Source organism: Panthera leo, chromosome D4 (assembly GCF_018350215.1).
Source record: "Panthera leo isolate Ple1 chromosome D4, P.leo_Ple1_pat1.1, whole genome shotgun sequence".
NCBI classification, from domain to species: Eukaryota; Metazoa; Chordata; class Mammalia; order Carnivora; family Felidae; genus Panthera; species Panthera leo.
In genome coordinates, this window is record NC_056691.1 from 93388912 (window position 1) to 93406415 (window position 17504).

Here is a 17504-nt window from a genome sequence, read left to right on the forward strand (position 1 = left end):
GGCTTCGGCCGCGGGTCCTGCGGGCGGCGGAGCGCCCCGAGCCCGGCGTCCCCGCCGCCCGCCTTCCACCTTCGGGAGAAAACATTTCGACCGGAGGATCCGGTGTCTCGGGACTCCAAACTTGCTGGTAGCGAGACTCAAATTTCAAAGGGGCTGCAGCCCGCGCCCCGCCCCCACCTCCCCCCACCCCCCCCCCACCGCGAGGCGGAGGGCGGGGGCCGTGGGAAGCCCTCGGCCCGGGTCCGGGCGGCCGCGCGGGGGCGTCGACCCCTGGCAGCGGGCGCCGCGCGGCCCCCGTGGGCGCGGACGCGCGCGCCAGACTCGTTGTGGCCGCGGGGCCCGGGGGCCCGGTGCGCACCGAGGTAGTTGGCGGGAAGGTACAGCAGACGACACGCTCGAGGCCCGCGTCCGGGTCCGGGCGGGCATCACCGGCCGCTGCCCGCGTACTTGGCCTTGGTGATGAGATAGAGCACGATGTCCTGGTGGCCGCCGAACGCGGCGATGTGCAGCGCGCTCCAGCCGTCGCGGTTGGCCAGGCGGATGTCGGCGCCGAACTTGACCAGCAGCTTCACGAGCTCCAGGTTGCCGTCGATGACCGACTGGTGCAGCGCCGTCTGGCCCTCAGGCCCGAACGAGTTCACGTTGAACTCGCAGTTGGTCATGTTCTGCAGCAGCGACTGCAGCTCCTGCGTGTTGCCCTTGCGCACGGCCTCCTGGAAGATGCGCTGCGTCTGCGGCGCCGAGCAGGTGGACAGCTCGGCCTGGCTCATGCTGCCTCCGGGCGCGGGCCGCGGGCCGCGCCGGGGCTCAGCGCGGGCGGCGGCGGCGGCGGCTGCGGCGCGGGCCCCCGGCTGTCTCGGGGCGCGCCTCGGCGCATGGAGGGCGCGGCGCCCCCGGGCCCCGCACGCCGCCCCTGGGCGTTCCGGGCTCTGGGGGCCGGGGGCCGCCGCCGCGGGGCCCCCGCCGCATCCAGCCGCGCCCGGGCGAGCGGGCGACGGGGGCGGGCACTGCGCTCGCGGGGGCCGGCGGGCCCGGCGGCGGCGCCGCGCGTTCCGGGTCCCTGCTCGCTGCGGCTCCCACGCGGGTCCCACGCGCCTCCCCACGCGCAGCCACACTCGCCCGCCCGCCCGCCGCGCCGGGGCGCCTTTTACTCCCTTTATATTTGCATAACAATAGGGCGCCCGTGACGCGCGCGCCGGCGACCGGATGATTGGGCGGCGCCCACGTGGGGGCGGGGCGGGGGCGGGGCGTGCCTGGGCGGTAGCGCGCTTCGCGGCAGGGGGCGCTGGTCGCCGGCAGGGGGCCAGGTGGCCGTAGCGGGGGGTCCTTGCTCTCCGCACCCCCCGGGCTCTCCGCATCTCCGCGGTCGTCCCGCCTACTCCCCTTTCTGCCACTCGGGGAATTCCAAGCTCCCTCCGCGGACGGACCCAGGCCCGATCCCCGGCCGAGCGCAACCCCGAGGTGCACCGAAGGGCGGCCTACCGGTGGTGGGGGTTCGCTGACGTTTCAGACCCGGGAGGCCCGGGTAGAGAGCCCGGGTCTCGCTCCGCGCTTCCGGAGCGCGGGCCGCAGACCCTCTGCGTCCCTAGCGGGCTGGGTGCGCAGCGACAAGACTGGCTCAGCCTGGCCCCCAGGACACGAAGTCCACGCGGGTGACAAGTCCACGAACAGCTCGGGCGTGTGACCTGGGCCACGCGGTCTTTCCTGAAGGAGGGCGGCTCCTCTGGCGCCCTGGGTCACCCCGTGTTTGCCCCCAACCTGACAAGCGTGAGGAGCCAAACCCTGAGGTCCCGCCCTGACGAAGCAGGGTCTTTACAGGAGGAAGCTGGGGGCTGGAGGTGCTCAGAAGCCCCTCCAAGGCGGGGAGGTCAGTCGGCCGGACCTCAGGGCGTGCTTCCCTCTCCTGGGCCACCTCCATCAGCACGACTAGGGACAGGCAAGGCCTGGCCAGGTGAGCAGCCCCAGGTAGGGCACCAAGGACCGAAAGAAAGCCCAGAAATGACTCATTTCCAATCCGTAAACCCATTTTTTATTGACATTCTAATACTCCCGCCAGGTTTCCTCATTAGGATTTTACAGTTTATAGCTGGGCTCTGGTGGCTGGAAACGGAGCAGGAATGACTCTCGGAGCAGTAGGCCCAGGGCAGCAGGGCAGCACACAGGAACTTCAATTCCTTCGGAAGCGGGCTGGAAATTCCCGAGGAGGCGGCCCTGGGCCTCAGCCCGGGAGTCCCCCCCTGTCAGGCCTTGTTTGGGGATGGGCTCCCGTGGGCACCGGCCTGGTGTGCCCCATGTTTGGAGACATATGGGGGTGGGTGTGTGCCCCCCATCTCGCTCTGTGCTCTGGAACGAGTCACAGCCGAATCACAGGAAAAACTGGGTAAGGCCACCCCAGGGCTGGCTGCCTCTGGCCAGCTGCCCTCAGACCTGACCATTGTGGACTCTCTCGGGGTCCTCCTGGCAGCCAGAGCTCCCCGAGTCCCTCCCTCTGGTCTTCCCGAGGCTGGTGGTCTGGCTGGTGGTCCAGCTCTTCTGCTCAGTCTTGCTCCCACCAGGAGCTCCCCACAGTGTAGGTGGGTAAGCCCTGGCCCGAGGGGGGAGTCCCGAACCAGGCCCTGTGCTAGGTTCAGCTGAGGTTGTGACCTGGTGGGGGTGGGGGTGGGGTGCCGGTGTCAACAGCCCCTCCCTCGCCCCACTCATCTTGCCAGATGGGGTCCCTGGGCCCAGTAAGGGAGCCTGCTGGACTGTGAACCCCTCGAGGGCGGGGCCCTGACCACCTCCAGCACCCCCTTCCCTGCATCTTCCCAGCATCAGGGAAGAGGGCATAGGCCCTGTCCCCTGGGGCCTGTATTTACCTCTGGACAGTGCCCAGGGCTATGCCCAGAAGGTGAGGGGTTCATAGGCCCCAGCGCAGGTGGGTTCAGGTCCCCTGACCTGAAGAAGGGCATCTGGAGACCCTGTAGGGCCCGGGAGCAGAGCCCGGGGGTGAAATGTCCCTTTGACACGCGCGCAGGCCTCGGGCTGGGCAGACAAAGGGGCCCTGTGAGCTCAGTGTGGGAATGCACGGCCACCACCACGGGCCATGAAATCGGTGGCTTGGGTGCCCCCGGCAGGGACATAGGAGCATAGAGCAGCCATAGGAGTCTAGCCTGATGTTGCCTCCCGCCCCACCCAGGGCTCGGCGTGAGGGTCAGGCAGGTGCAGCCAGGTCTGCCACTGTGGGGTTAGGGTGACAGTCACACTATCTCTGGGGAGCCGATGGGATTTCCGTGGCCGTGCCGTGGCTGGGAGGGAATTTCTGGTCTGAGCCGCCGTGGTCCACACCCTGGGAGTTGCCCCATTTGAGGACAGGAGGGGAAGAGGGGCTTCAGGGCACTGGCTCCCAGTAAGCTCTTCTTCAGCGTTTGCTGAAGGAATGGTCCAAAAGGAGGACATTTGTTCCAAATGCCTTGGAGGGAATGGGGAAGCCAGGCCCCGCCCTGCGGCCCAGAGAAGCCCCTCTCCGGTGTGGGTGGGGTTTCTTGGTGGTGTTGTATAGATAAGCAATTCACTGGCTCTGAGTGAGAAACCCCTGACCTGGGGTCTGGGGGGACACACTCGACCCTGACCATGCGGCAGGACCCCGTCCTTCTCCCCATTGGCTCCAAGGATGCTGGCCCAGGAGTGCCACCCTGAAGGGCCGTGGTGGGTGGAGGCCAGAGTTGGAGAGGGCCCCCTTCTTTCTCTGGGGACCCCTTCCTCTAGAGGCTCACAGCAGTGGGTGTTGGGGGCGAACAATGTGGGCAGGGGTGGAGCGGCCTGGGGAGCATTCTGGGATATGGGCTGGGAAGGTCTGGGTGGAGCGGCCTGGGGAGGACAGCGCAGAAGAGGCGGCTGGCCAGAGCTGGGCCAAGGCCTGCGGCCACCTTAAAGGCACTAGGCGGGGGAGGGAGGGTGAGCAGGCAGGCGGGCAGTGGGGGCGGGGCTTCCAGCTAATTCATTAAAATGTGTCGGGGAGCGTGGGAAAGAGGAGAGTGTTTCTTCCCAGCAGCCCAGACACCTGGTAGAAGGGCCGAGAGAGGATAGAGATCAAATAACAAACACTCAGCCCTCGGCCAGAGCGGAGGAAGGACGCCCGGGGCAGGAACTGTGGCAGACAATCACTGCGCGGCTGCTTAGGGCACGGCCTGGCACTAGGGCCGTAGCCCACCCTGTCGGCGTGGTGCCTGACCCCTAGCCTGGGAGGGGGCCTGAGGCAGTCCTGGGGCCTCAGAAGGCTTTTTGGGCTGACCTCCTGGTGGCTCAGGACCGGGGGTCGGGGGCTGGGGCCTAGGATGGGGTTGCCGTGGGGCTGGGCTGGGCTGGCAGCGAGTACGTGAGCCTGGGAGGGTTCCCGGGGGGACACGGCCAGTCTGGGCAGCAGAGGGGTGGGGAGGTGGGAAGGCAGGCTGGACGGTACGCGTGTAGCTGTGAGGGGGCACGCTGGGAAGAGGCCCCATGCAGTCGCCCTCTTCTCCCTCTAGAGGGTGCGCGGGGCAGTGGGGTGCTGGGGCCGGGCCTGCCTGGAGGGACAGGAAGGACACGTGGTCTCCTGTCTCCCCCGTGCTGGTCCCTGGCTCTGGCCTCCTTGTGTTGAGGACCAGCTGCAACCACCACCAGGGCCTTGGGTCAGAACAGAGTCTCCAGAGTCTTCAGGAAGCAGCTGGGTTGGGCAGTGGGGCCGGCACCCCTGGCGGTTTCCTCCTGACCTTACTAGGGGAGGAGCGTGGTCAGGGCTGCCTCCCAGGACAGGACGCGGGCCAGTGGTCTGGCTCTCGGAAGCAGCACCCCGATCACAGAAGGTCCCGAGCCCTGGTGGGGTGTCTGCTCGCCCCCACAGCCCCACGTGGCCCTCGGGCTCAGCAGTGACCAAAGGGTGGGGGAAGCCAGGGTTGCACGCTTGGCCCTGACACGGTGCCCCGGCTCAGCCCGGTCCTGTCCTGAGTCTCCGAGTCCCTCCCTCCATCTGTGCGGTAGCATCTGGTCCGGCTGGCCCCAAGGTTGCTGCGGGGCCGGGTGGGCCAGCGCCCGGCACGAGGTGGGCGTTTTCAGGGAAAGGAAATGATGGGCAGTGTGGCAGGATGGGTGCATGGCGTTCAGCATGAGCCCCCAGCCTCATACTCTTGGGCCTGACCCCCAGCCCAGGCGGGGGCAGAGGTAGGCCTGGCACTGCCAGCACCCACCTGGTACCTGAGGCCGTCACACCTGGGCCTGCAGGTGCACCCGCTCTGGGCAGAGGCGGCAGCCCCGCCCCGCCCCGCCCTGCCCCCCGGGCTCCCCAGCCCTGAGGCTTCCGCCTGGGTTCCCGGGCCAAATCTGAGCTGGTTTCCGCTCAAGGCAGGAAGGACAGGAAAGGGATGTGGGGGGTGGGGGGGGGGCACATTCCTAGGGAGTGAGCCAGGAGGAGGCGGCCAGGGCAAGATGCAGTCTAGGCCCCTCTCCCCGCCCACCTGGCACCGGTGCCCGGGGCCCTCGGGTGCCGGCAACGGGCGCCTGCGCCTCAGTTTCCCAGAGAGTAGGTGGAGCAGTGGCTGTTTCCTGCAGTTGTGAGGGTGGACGCTCTCGTGTGCAGGGCCCCCTTGTGGCTTCGGCTGCCACTCTGTTTCATGAGAGGAGGCCACCTCGACCGGGTTGGGGCGGGGGGAAGAAGCCATGTGGGGTCACACTCCGGCCGGCGAGGGGGAGAGGGCAGCAGATGCAGAGGTGGGCCTCCCCTCCAGACACAATGGATGCCCTCCTAGAGGGTGGCCGCCCTGCCTCTTGCACCACAGAGGGCTGGGCCCCGTTCCCCAGGAAGCCCCCCACTCCCACCCCCGCCACATCTGGCCTAAAGGGCCCTGGCCCTGCGGGGTCCCACCATCTATACTCCCTGGAACTGGAGGCCTCCCCGAAGGTCTGAGGAGCCCAGGAAGGTGGGGCAGAGGGGGGTGGCATTTACCAACACAGCAAAGGGAGTGGGCCCCCAGTGCGTGGGGGGCCTGTGTGCCCCCGCCTCCCTCCGCCCCACTGAGCCCCGCTGACGGGAGCCGCTTGGGTCCCAGCCCCGGGCCTTTGTGAAGGCCATTTCCTCTACCAGGCGTGTCCTTCCCACTTTCCGTCGGCCTCATTCCCGAGTATCAGGCGGTTCTCAGCTCAGGGTCCGAGCATCCTGACCTTGTGCAAGAACTTTCATCCCTTCCACCCCGGTCCTAGCTCTGCACCTGGGGCTGGCGCCCAGGTGTATGCAATGAGTCCACGGCCACAGGTGCACCTAGGGCCAGGCCCAGGTGTGTGCAGTGAGTCCATGGCCACAGGCCCATGCAGGTCAGGACTTTTATTATCTGTATTGCTGGAGGTGGGTGGGTGGGTGGATGCCCCAGGGGGCAGTGCAGGCCCGTGGGCCTGGGGGCTCAGCTCTGCTTCCAGGAGCTGGAGGCGCTGCTCAGGATCTGGCTGAATTGCGAGGTGACACGGCACAGGTGGGAGCCCTCCCAGAAGACCTTGCCACAGCCAGAGCAGCAGTAGAAATGGCGTAGCCCCGGCCGCCGCAGCACGCCCTCCGGGACCCCTGCCAGCTGCAGCTGGGTGCCACTGGCCAGTGTGGCAGGCGCACCAGCCCGCAGGTCTGCGGCCTCCAGCCAGCGGCAAGGTGGGTCATAGGTACAGCCCCCGGGGGCCTCCTCTGGGGCCGAGTCTGGAAAGGTGGGGGGTGGGCGGCCACCCTGAGCTCTCAGCCTTATGGTGGGGTGGGGTGGGGTGGGGTGGGGTAGGGTGGGGTGGGGTGGGAGGGGCTGGGGGGATGGTCTCACCTCCACCCTTTTCTTTCCGGTGCCTCTGCCCTACACTGCCCGGTCCCCCCAACGCTCTGCCTCATCTTACCCACAGACCCCTGGCCCTCTCTCCCCACTGGCCCTGCCCACTACCCCTCGCCTAGGGCACAGGCCCATCCTCTCAGGGCAGTCCCCTCTCCTGGGCCAGGAACAAACCCTGTCAGTGGGTGGTCCCAGGGCTCACCTGACTCCTGTATGTCCTCGCTCTGGGTGGCCTCATCACCTGGCAATCAATTGAGGACATCAGGGACTGTCCTAAGGGTGGGTCCTGGCAGCCCCAGTGCCCACAATGCACCTCCAAGTGCCCAGCCTCTCCCCCCACCCTTAGCAGAAAGGGCAAAGGGTAGGGGGCTGAGGAGCTTTGGTGCCAGCCTGATCCCCTCCCATGGGAACTCACACCTTGGAATGTTCTTGGGGCTCAAAGGTCCTTGGGAAACAAGTTCTGGGCGTGAGATTGGCCGATTAGGGCACTGGGGGCCTGAGAACGGGCCGGTGGGGGCGGGGGCATCCCATTCGTGGCGATGAGAAGATAAGCCACTGCCAGGGCCTGTGTTTCATAGCAGCAGGGCCCAGGGGACCTGCTGGAGCTCAGGGCGACCTTCTGACTCTGCAAGAGGGTCCCCACCTCCGCTAAGAGCACAGGAGACTCCAGGGAGGTGGCCAGGCCTGGGGCTACTGAGGGGCCAGTGCCGGCGTGAGGGCAGTGACAGCTGAGGAGTCCTAGCCGGCAGGCGTAAGAAGAGTCCTACCCCTAATTTGCTTGGCAAACATCTCTCCACAGATGGCTCCAGATTAACTTTAGCCAGAGCCTGAATGGATGAGCACTGCCCCCGCCCCTCCCCCCCCCCCGCAACGCAATGAGGCCATGACCTCCATCTGGTCTCCCTATCTTGCCCTAGTCGGTCTGGCCTCAGCCTTTACCTGAGGCCCACGAGATGCCAGCAGGCCCGCAGGAGGGCCACCCACCACCTCAGGACAGGCGTGGGCCTCTGGGCAGAGCGCTGGTGGCTCAGAGGAGCCGGGAGCCCAGTGGTGGGGCGGCTCTAGCAGAGGGCAGTGCTCGTACCCTGCTCCTCCCTTCCTGGGCCTTGAACATGTCAAGGCCACACTGTGGAGAGCTGAGAGCTGCTGGGGGCTGGACACAGGCCATCACGATGGCTCACCTGAGGAGCTCCAGCCCCAAACCTCAGGGGGTTTCGGAAGAATAAGAACACCCTCGTGGGGACGTCACCGTCCGGGAGAGCCACGGCGAGCCGTGCAAAGGGATCTCAGAGGCACCCTAACCTCAGGCTGACCCCCCTGGAGAGGGCACTAAGACACTCTCCTATCCATCCCATCCTGCTCTCCGCTGAGGAGCAGCCGGGAGCCTGGGGAGGAGCTGCGAGGCTCCCTCTGGTGCCCCTCTCTCTAGAGGGCGGGGGAGCCGGTGATAGGAATGGAAGGGCACACTCACTGCCCCAGCCAGCGACTTCAAAGTCTCCTTCCAGTTTCTAGTTTTACAAGGATGGAAACTGAGGCTGGGTCCACGGTTGAGGGGGTTGACATCTGGGGTTTGCCCTCCTTTCTGTCTGTCCGGGATCGTCCGCCTTCAGATTGCTTAGCAGGTGCCAGTGTGCAAGCAAATGTGCATCTGTGCACGTGCACGTGTGTGCAACAAGTGTGTACAAACAGGTGCGTGCCGGCACACATGCCTGTGTGCATGTGCACTCTGTGTGAAGGGCAGGGTGACCGGAGAGAGGGCGGGGGACCCCACCCCAGAGGGGCCCTGAGTGTCTCAGCTTCCTGGCCTCCTGGGCCTGTAACCTTTGCGCAGCGTGAGCTCTGTCTTTCCACCGGCCCCTGGCCGGCACCTCCCTGGTCATCCCTGCAGTTTAATCCCGCAACTGGGCCACTGTCCACAGAGCCCACACCTAACCCCATGGGGCAACATACCTGTGATGCTGGGGCCTTCCGGGCGGCTGCTGAGCCTCACCAGCTGCTTCATCGTGTCCTTGGAGACCTTCAGGTACTGGTCACAGTTACAGGCCTGGGGACAGAGGGGGTGCTGAGGCCAGGTGAGGCTCCGCCCACCTCCCACCCCCAGCCTCAGGCTCCTTGCAGCTCTGGGTCTGGCTAGGGGGTTTCACAGCGACAAAAGCACACATCCCTTCCTCTCCTTGCAGGACAGGGCACACCTCCTCCTGGGAGCCCTCCTGCACGGCACTGGATCCTAGTGGGCCCTAGGCAGCCTCTTCTGGCTCATGAGACCCTGTGGGCCTCTGTCATCACCTGGGCTGTCCTCCCCAACCGCAGAGCCTCGAGGGCACAACCAGGCCTGGGCATCCCTGGGCTAGCTCAGCATCAAAGGGTCAGGGTAAGAGGCTTGCAGCGGGCCCCTCAGCCAGGCCGTTTCAGTGTCCGTGTTTGTAGATGATGCCTGCTGCCTGCTGCCTGCCCCCGCCCCCCTGCCCCCGGGGCACCACATCACATCTACAAGGGATTAGGAGGGAAGCCACTTTTGCTTCTATTTGGGGTCCTTGTCTAGGACGTGCAATGGCTCTTGGAAGGCACTCAGCTCGGCCCTGCTGACCTTGCAGTGACACTGGGGGTGGGGGCAGGGGCTTCTGGGGCCCATCCTGTCCTCCCAACACAGCTGCCCCAGGGTTGCTTCATGATGGCCACTGACTGACAGGGTGAAGGACCCCAGGGTCCCCATGATGAGGTAAGGAGGGCCCAAGGGAGAGTGGGAGGGGCCACTGGTTCCCAGGCAGGTGGGCACAGGTGCTCATGGACACAAGCACAGCCAGTCACAGCCCTTCCCCAAATCAGAGAGGCCTGTAAGAGGAGGATGAGCCTAGAGCAGGGCCTGAGGGTGGGAGGGGGCGTTCCGGGGCCACAGGGAGGAGGGGTCCATGATCTGTGCTCATGGGATCACTCCCGGGCCCCTCCTGGAGGAGCCTGACCAGTGCCCTGAATGACACAGCTCCCAGGGGTGGGTGGGTAGGTGGCAGCCACCAGCCCCTGGAGCCTCAGGGTGTGCCCACGTCAGGGGCGGTGCCCCCTGCCCCCACACGCCCTTTTCCCATGGGCCTTTCGACACCATGAGCTTGCTGTACTGCATCCAGCATCGGGAGCCAGGGCCTGGGGGCGCCGGAGGGTGGGGCCACCTCTTCGGGGAGGCCTGGGTGGGGCTGGGGCAGGGCCGGTGCCAGCAGGACCCTTCCTCCTGCCTCTCTGGGGGGGTGCCTCCTGTCCCCTGGCCACCTCTCTGCCACGGGGAGTCTACCGTGGGCCCTGGCCTCCCGGTCACAGACCCAGGGACCTTCCTGGGCAGGAGTGCAGGTGGAGCCCTGGCCGCAGGTCTAGCCTGTGGTCACTCCAGGTCCAGCTGGGGAAAGGGTGGTCGCTGCCTTGGGCTGCCCACCACAGAGAACCGCGTTCGCCCTCCTCCCCCGCTACCCAGGCCCCCCCAGGGGACGGAGCCTGTAGGTGTGAGAGGGATGCTGCATTAGTGGGAGGGGGTGGGAGCCTTCCCAGGACCTGGGCCTGATGCACACACCTGGGCGGGACTGCCAGCTCACGCTGAGTCACGGCACGAAGACAAACCACCGGTGCCATCCACAAGGACCTGGCCCCACCCTCGGGAACCACCGGTGCTGCTTTTCCCACGGCTGCTGCCCACTGCTGGGCCCTGCCGTCACCCCATAGGCCCTGGGAGGCCCTGTCCCACCCCCACCCCCAGCTGGAAAAGCCGGTTCTACATGCTCACCCCCTCTCTGCCCTGTGCTCCCCATCTGCAGGAAGGACCAGCACCTAGCGGCTCCCTGTGTCTCCTGTCCCCGTCCCCTGCAAGGTCCACCTGCCTCACACAAGGCTGAGGCCCTGCTCTTTGGGGCCCATGGCCCAGCACAGGCCTGGTCATGGGCTAGGTGCCAGTCCAGCAGAGGTCCCTTCCTGACACCAAAGGGGGAGACATTGCCTTTCATTATGAAGAAAGGGGGCTTCTGAGGGGCTGAGTAACTTGCTTACAGGGCCCTCGGCTAGCGAGGACCCCACACCGGGGTCCTCACGCTGACCCTTAGGAGAGGGGGTATGTGCAGGTGGTGTCTGGGCCATGCCCACTCCCCCTTGGGGGACACACGAACCCGAGCCTTGGGATGCCAGTGGGCCTGGACAGACTGCAGTGGGGGTCCCGGGGAGGGCCCTGGACAGGGGCTGGGTGGTATGGTCTTGTGAGTCCAGCCTGGTCTCTGTGTACCCCCATTCAGTCTGGGAGTCTGAGGGCGGGGAGGGCCTCCAGCCCCAGAGCCTGGCTGGGCGGGAAAGGCCAGGTGAGTCGGGGGCTGGAGGGGCTGGGAAGGCTCATGGCTTCCCGGTCCCAGGAGTCCACCTGCGTGCCCGGTCCCCACAGCTCTTACAGCTGCTTGGAGCCAACACCCACTTGCCGTGCTGTCCCAACTCAGGGCACTCTGTCCGCCTGGGGACTGTCTCGGCCAGAGACCTGAGCCCACAAGGGGGAGGTTGCCTCCCAGGGGCTGGGCCGCCAGCAGTGACTGGTCATCAGGACTGCTGGGGCCCACAGACCGGGAGTTAGGCAGACTTGACCTTTTGGCCCACCCTCTGCAGCCCCTTGCCCCTCCCTGGGGCCTGGGGAGGGCAGGAGAGGACTGCTTTGGCCACTTCTCCAGGAGGCTCTGTTTTCTGGGCTTCTTGGGGGTGTGACAAGAGGCTATAGCAGGCACTTGGGACACCTGCCCGTTCCACTGAGGCTAAGACTTGGCAGGGGGGAGCTGGGGGGCTTTGAGGGGCCATGCCCAAGGGTGGGGCCTCCTCTCAGGTCTGAGCCCAGGATTCGCAGTCACACTCACCCAAGGAGTGGTCGTGGCCAGCAGAACCAAGAGCTGCGCAACAGGCAAGGTGGCAGCATCTGTCCTGAAGTCTGCGTCCCTGGAAACGTCTGTGTTCCCACCTGCCCTGGGTGCAGGGCCACCCACACACACACAACCCTGGTCAGCATGCCTGCAGGTGTCTGCTGTGCACAACCAGCGGACAGCTGGCACACAGGTGTAGAGTGCAGAGGGGCACGCCCCAGCCAGGGCCACAGAACGGGCTGGGCAGGGCCAGCAGGCAGCTCGGAGGGGCCCTTGTACACGTTCCTCTCCAGAGGCAACCAGCCCTCCCTGGGCCCAGGACAGCACAGCCCTGTTGGTTGCTTGTAAACACCCTTGGGCCCCCATCAGCCTTGAGCCCCAGGCCTCAGCAAATGGGGGGTGGGTGTGAGGGAGAGAGGAGGGCGGGATAGAAGCCATACCTGGGACTCACCGGGCAGGGGGTACGTAAGAGAACACGTGTTCGTAAGGGTGCAGGGCCTGCCTAGGCTGGGAGCCCAGAGAAGGAACCCCCGCCCTAAGAAGGATGTGAGTGGGGCCTCCTGCCCAGCCAGCAGCCAGGTCCATGACCTGAGCTCCGCACCACAGGCTGGCTGCCTGGGGAGTTCACACCACCCTGCTTCCCCAGCTCGGTAGGCACTAGGCACCGCTGAGAGTTTTAGGCTCCAGCCGGGAAGTGGGCCCAGGCCACTTGGGTGCCCTCCTTCTGAGCAAGGGGCAGGCTTGTAGAAACCTCACTCCTGCCTGACGGCAAGTGCGGTCCAGGCTCCAAGCGGGGGCCCTGCCAGACTCCTGCAGCCCCCACCCCCAGTGGGGGAGGGGGGAGTCATTCTGGAGCCCAGGCCCTGGAAGGCCATGTTTGGGGATTTCTGACCCACAGGCAGGGCGGGTGGGGGCTGGGCTCAGAAGCTGTGGCATGTTCTAGAGTAATGGGCTATTTCTTGCTCATTTAGAGCAAATTGGAACAAGAGCGAAGCATAAAAAAGCAGAAGAAAAGAAACAGCACTTCGTCCCACCGCCTGGTGGGAAAAGCCAACGTGGCACTGAGAATGGTTTCCGGCACCTTCCCGAGCACATCTACACACGGCCAGCGTCTCGGATGCTCCGGTCAGGGTAGTGGGAGCCCTGGAGGGTCTCAACCTCAGGACACCAGCATCCCTGTTCCCAGGGTGCTCTCTGCCCATTTGGTCCCTGCCAAGCGCCACCTCCCCCTACAGTCCACACTTGCTGTCCTGAGGCCTCCCCAGGCTGGCTCATCCACCGTGACCGCCCCCAGGGCCACCCTAACAAATGGCGCCGGGTGCAGGGCCAGAGGGCTGGGATGAAAGGCCACTGGCCTGACACCTTGCCCGGACGGGGCGGGAACAAAGCCCCAGAGGAAGCGGTGAGGCCTGGGTCTGCTCCACACCTCACTCTCCCACACCGTCCAGGCAGCACCTCGTGGGGCCCTGAGCCATCTGCCCCCAAAGGTGATGTGGCCCTGGAGCGGAGCACGACTGCTGGGGCTGGGGCCCTCCTCCAAGACAAGCACATCAGCCAGCTTTGCCCATGAAGACCCTGTTGGCCCCGGCACGGGGTGTTGTCTGATTGCCCAGAGGAGATGGGACAAGGGGCCAGGAGGACGGAGCCCCCTCCCTGCAGCTGGTCCGCAGGGCATCTGTGAGATGTGACCCCATCCTGCTGGCCTGGGGCGAACGCTGGACAGAAGGGCCAGGACCCAGGCCCTGCAAGGAGCGCGTGGCTGGGGCTGATGCACAGGCCTGCAGGCCTGCGTGGGAAGGTTTTCAAACCCAACCCTGGTGCTCTTCTGTCTGTGGAGCAGGCCCTCCTGCCGGTGGCCTCCAACCTGGATGTCTATGACCCGGGACAGCAGCCCTACAGGGGCCGTGCTCCAGCGCCAGCCCTGTCCCCAGGCCCGGGAAGGCCAGTTCCCATGGGCCCATCCCTTTGTAGGCTCAGGACAGTGTCTCCACAGACACAGCAGGGCCTGGGCACAGTCAGCATTGTGTGGGTTCCCTAGGGGGTCAGGAGCCACTGGCACTGGGGCGTGTGGGGTGCAGGAGTCCCCGAGGGGCTATGACTGGGCCCGTGTGTGAAGCTGGCGCCCTGCAGGTGTCTCTCTCATAAGCATTCCGGCATGAAGGGTGCAAGAGCACTGAGGGTGTGTGTGCATGTGAGCAGCACAGAGGCATGAACAGGAGTGAGTGTGACTGGGTGTTCCAAGGTGTGGATGAGGGACCTGTGTGACGGGGTGTGTCAGGGCGAGTCACTTCACATGTCCCCTGATCCTGGGAGTGTGTCTGTGTATGAGCAGTCTGTAGACAGGGGCTTGTGTGCACCTCGCCAGGGAGTGCAGGAGGGGTGCTCCCGGGGGCCTCTATTTTCAGTGGCAGGAGACCTGAACATCCACCTCCCCCAGCAGGTGTGGAGGGGACAATGGCATCTGGGACCTTCCCGGCTGGCGACCGGCTCATGGGGCACAGGCTCAGGCTGATGCCATCTTGTGCAGCCTTCTGAGGCCAGCACCCCGCGACTGGGGTCTTGGCCTCAAAGGCAGACGTACGGCTGGCGCCTGGAGCCAGACACCCTCCCCGCCAGCCTCCTGCCGGGCCCACCTCCTGCTACAGGGACGGGAGGGCCTGCTGGACTCCCTGGGAGTGGACCCCCCAGCTCCAGAGCTGCCCTCATGCCTGCAGTGGGTGAGGGCGGGCTGACAGCTCACAGTGAGGGCCCCAATAGCCACGGCTGGGGGTGGATACCCCTGAACTTGCAGCAGCACATGGCTGGTCTCTCTGATGGCGAGGGAGGGGGGAAAAGGGTGGTGGGTGGAATGGGCAGAGGGGCACAGCATGCGTGACAGCCAGAGCCTGCCCGAGCAGGAAGCCCTGCCCCGCCTAGGTGTACCCTGGCCGGGGAGACTCGGGAGGGTCACAGCCCTTCCTCCAGGCCCCTCTGGGGCTTGCAGGCTGGAGCCCTGGGCAGTGGCCACACATAGGACGGGCGGGTGGGCCTCCTACTTGGCATCCACTCCCCACCCTGGGTGCCCGGGCTTCTGAAAAACTCCTCCTCCAGCTGCACCAACCATAGCCCAGGGCCCACTGGGGACCCCCGTGCAGACCCCCTCGTGGGGGCAGTGGGGCCGACTCCAGCCCAGGCTATCTGAAGCTGGGTGGAATGGACCCCCTTGTTCCGGCTCACTTGGGTGGGCCGGGGCTGACCTTCATGGAGGCAAGCCAAGGTGAGCCAGGGGGCCCAGACTGGTAGTCAAGTCCTGCCCTGCTTCCTCAACCCTGATAGGACACAGTCACAGGCCCCCTCAGGCAGCCAGCGAGAATTTGGGCCCTGAATGCGAATTTCAGATCAAGTGTGGGATGGGATTACAGTTCTATGTGAGAAGGTATTCACTATTTTCTGCGGGGTCTGTATTTGTACTTCCTAAAACCAGTGACCTAGTCTCTGCAGGGTATCAGGAGGAACCGAGGCCCCAGAACCTGCTCCCGGTCAGGGAGACCCTAATGAGGAGTGAGTGCTTTTGTCCCCACTCACAAGGCAGGGTTGGCCAGGGCCCCCTGGGTCGCTCCACGAGGCGTGGGGGGCCAGAGAGCACCTGCCCTAGGTTAAATCCAATACAATCTGGCCTCAGGCCCCGTGTGTGGGGTGCTGTCTGCCTCCCTTTGGCGACCTCAGCAACCCCTAGGCGGCACCCCCTCCAGTAACCCCCCCCCCGCCAGGCGCACCCCCCCCCCCCATCCTGGGGCTCCCGGGCACCCCAGCGCGGCGGGCGCAGCGCGGCCCGTTCCCAGACGGGGGAGGGGCAGCGGGCCGTGAGAACCAGCCGGCGGCCGGGCCGCGTGGGAAAGCGGGAGGAGGGGCGGGCGGGGAGGGCGGGGCGCGCCTGGGAACGGCCCCCGCCCCCGGCCGGCCTTTGAAAGGGCCACTCAGGACACCCGGCCGAGATTCAAAAGCAAACGGTTGCGCCTGCCTTCCCGCGCCAGGACCCGGGGCCAGGGGGGCTGGGGTACCCCTCCCACCTAGGGCCAAGGGAGGCAACGGGCGCGGGGTGGGGGGGGGGGGCAGGCTAAGGAAGTTGGGGAGGGGCCCCGAGGCTGTGCCAGCCGGGATCAGCTCTGGTTGTCCCCCTTCAACAGACAAGTGGAGCCAAGCCCTCAGACAGCAGGCAGCGGCCTGGAAGGGAACTGGAGCCCTGAAGCCTGGGGTCTGAAGCTGTCTGAATGTCTGTGGGGCCTGCCTTTCACTCACAGCAGGCCTGCCCTACTGTGTTCCCAGCCAAGGGAGAGAGGAGCCCCCAAAGTACTCCTCCAAAGAGTGGTGATGCTCTAGAGATTGGGCTGGGGGCCCGGAGGCCTTCCTGGAGGAAGTGACAGACAACCTGGGGCTTGGTGGACCAAGTGGGGAGGGTGGGAGATCAGGTGCCCAGGGGGCCACAGTATGATGGGCCCAGCACTGTGGGGAGCCAGCCTGAGTGGGGGCTGAGACAGGGCAGGGGTCCCCTGGCCCTCTCCTCCCTGCCTCTTCCCAGGGCCACTGAGTCAGGCTAAGAGAGGCAGCTCCTTCCACCACACCTATGCCTTGAAATGCGTTTTCCAAGATGAGGGGAGGAAGCAGCAGTCCTTGCTGGAGCCTGACTCCCCCCACTTCCCTGAAGGACCCTGCACCACCTACTCCCCCACCTCAAGGGAGGAGTTCGGGCTTGGCCGAGCAGGCCTGTCTCCCTTTGTGGGGTTACTCTTCCAAGGCCCCTCCCTGTCCCTGGCTGGCTGGGGTCACACCCAGCCCCCATCCTGCCAGAGCAGAGGGCCCTCCAGGCATGCTGCTCTGCCTCGGACGCCCCATCTGCCCTCAGTGACCTCTGGGGTCTACACTTGTCCTGAATGTGCTCCTCTCACAGTGGGCAGTGAGTAGGGCCCCCTGGGAGAGAGGGAGGAGGGGATATGCGCCACTCCCCAGCCCCAGCCAGGGAGGGAAGAGAGGCTGGGCGGGAGGAGGGGGGGGGGGCAGTGCGGGTGACTCATGGATGTTCCTGCCCCCCCTCCCCGCCCCCCCCCCCCCGCCCCCCCAGCGCCCTGCTGCACCGGCCATCCAGCCGTTGGTCCCTGCCTGGCAGACCCTGTTTTACCACCCGTGGGCCCTCCCCAGACCCAATCCATGGCTGCCCATGGCCTCCTCTCCCTGCAGCCCCAAGGGGGGCTGGCTGCTGCTGGCTTTACACCCCTGAGGCCAGCCAGGCCTTTCTTTCTGTATCTAGGGTTGAGTGGACAGTGGGTCCGTGCTCTCAGGCCTGCCGTCCCCATCCAGGCCCATGGCCACCCACCACGCAGCTCACTGCCCCCTGGCTCTTGGGCCCCACTTCTGCTTTGGGGCTGGCAATCGTTCAAAAGGAAGAAGAGTGCCCGCCTCCACGGTCAGATGCCAGCCAGGCCCCTAGGCAAGGGTCAGTCCCCTGGAAGGGCCGTTGGGTCCCTGAGAAAGCAGCTGTGGGCAGTGTAAGGACACACAGGCAGGGCTGCTGCCAAGACAACTATTTGCGGACGCTGAGATGTGAATTTCACACGATTTAGCCGCAGGCTGCGGTGTGCCGACACCAGGGGCAGGGTGTCTGTCTCAGCCTGCCGGTAACCCCGAAGCTGGCTGTGTGCGGCCTCGGTGTGCCTCAGTCCCTGAGCCCCAGGCTCCCTCGGCCCGTGTGGGGCTGTTCTGCTCTCCAGCCCGGAGGCCCGGCTGGTCACCAGGGGCTCTGCCCTCCCTCCATTTCTTCAGAGCCCGGTCCTCGGCCATGTCTGGCCAGTGG

General features: G+C 66.0%; 2 protein-coding genes across 2 annotated transcripts in view; both read right to left on the bottom strand.

Annotated features, from left to right (window-relative positions):
• Positions 1–252: 252 nt before the first annotated feature.
• Positions 253–816, bottom strand: LOC122205270 (NOTCH regulated ankyrin repeat protein). The gene has a single exon (XM_042913498.1). It carries the CDS (start codon positions 768–770, stop codon positions 426–428), a length of 345 nt encoding a protein of 114 aa, XP_042769432.1. The 5' UTR covers positions 771–816; the 3' UTR covers positions 253–425.
• A 5508-nt stretch (positions 817–6324) lies between these two features.
• Positions 6325–17504, bottom strand: part of EXD3 (exonuclease 3'-5' domain containing 3) — a 79496-nt gene continuing 68316 nt past the window's right edge. Inside the window, 3 exon segments of the mRNA XM_042912155.1 lie at positions 6325–6691; positions 7012–7050; positions 8760–8853. Of these exon segments, the coding sequence (XP_042768089.1) occupies positions 6408–6691; positions 7012–7050; positions 8760–8853 (417 nt within the window). The 3' untranslated portion in view covers positions 6325–6407.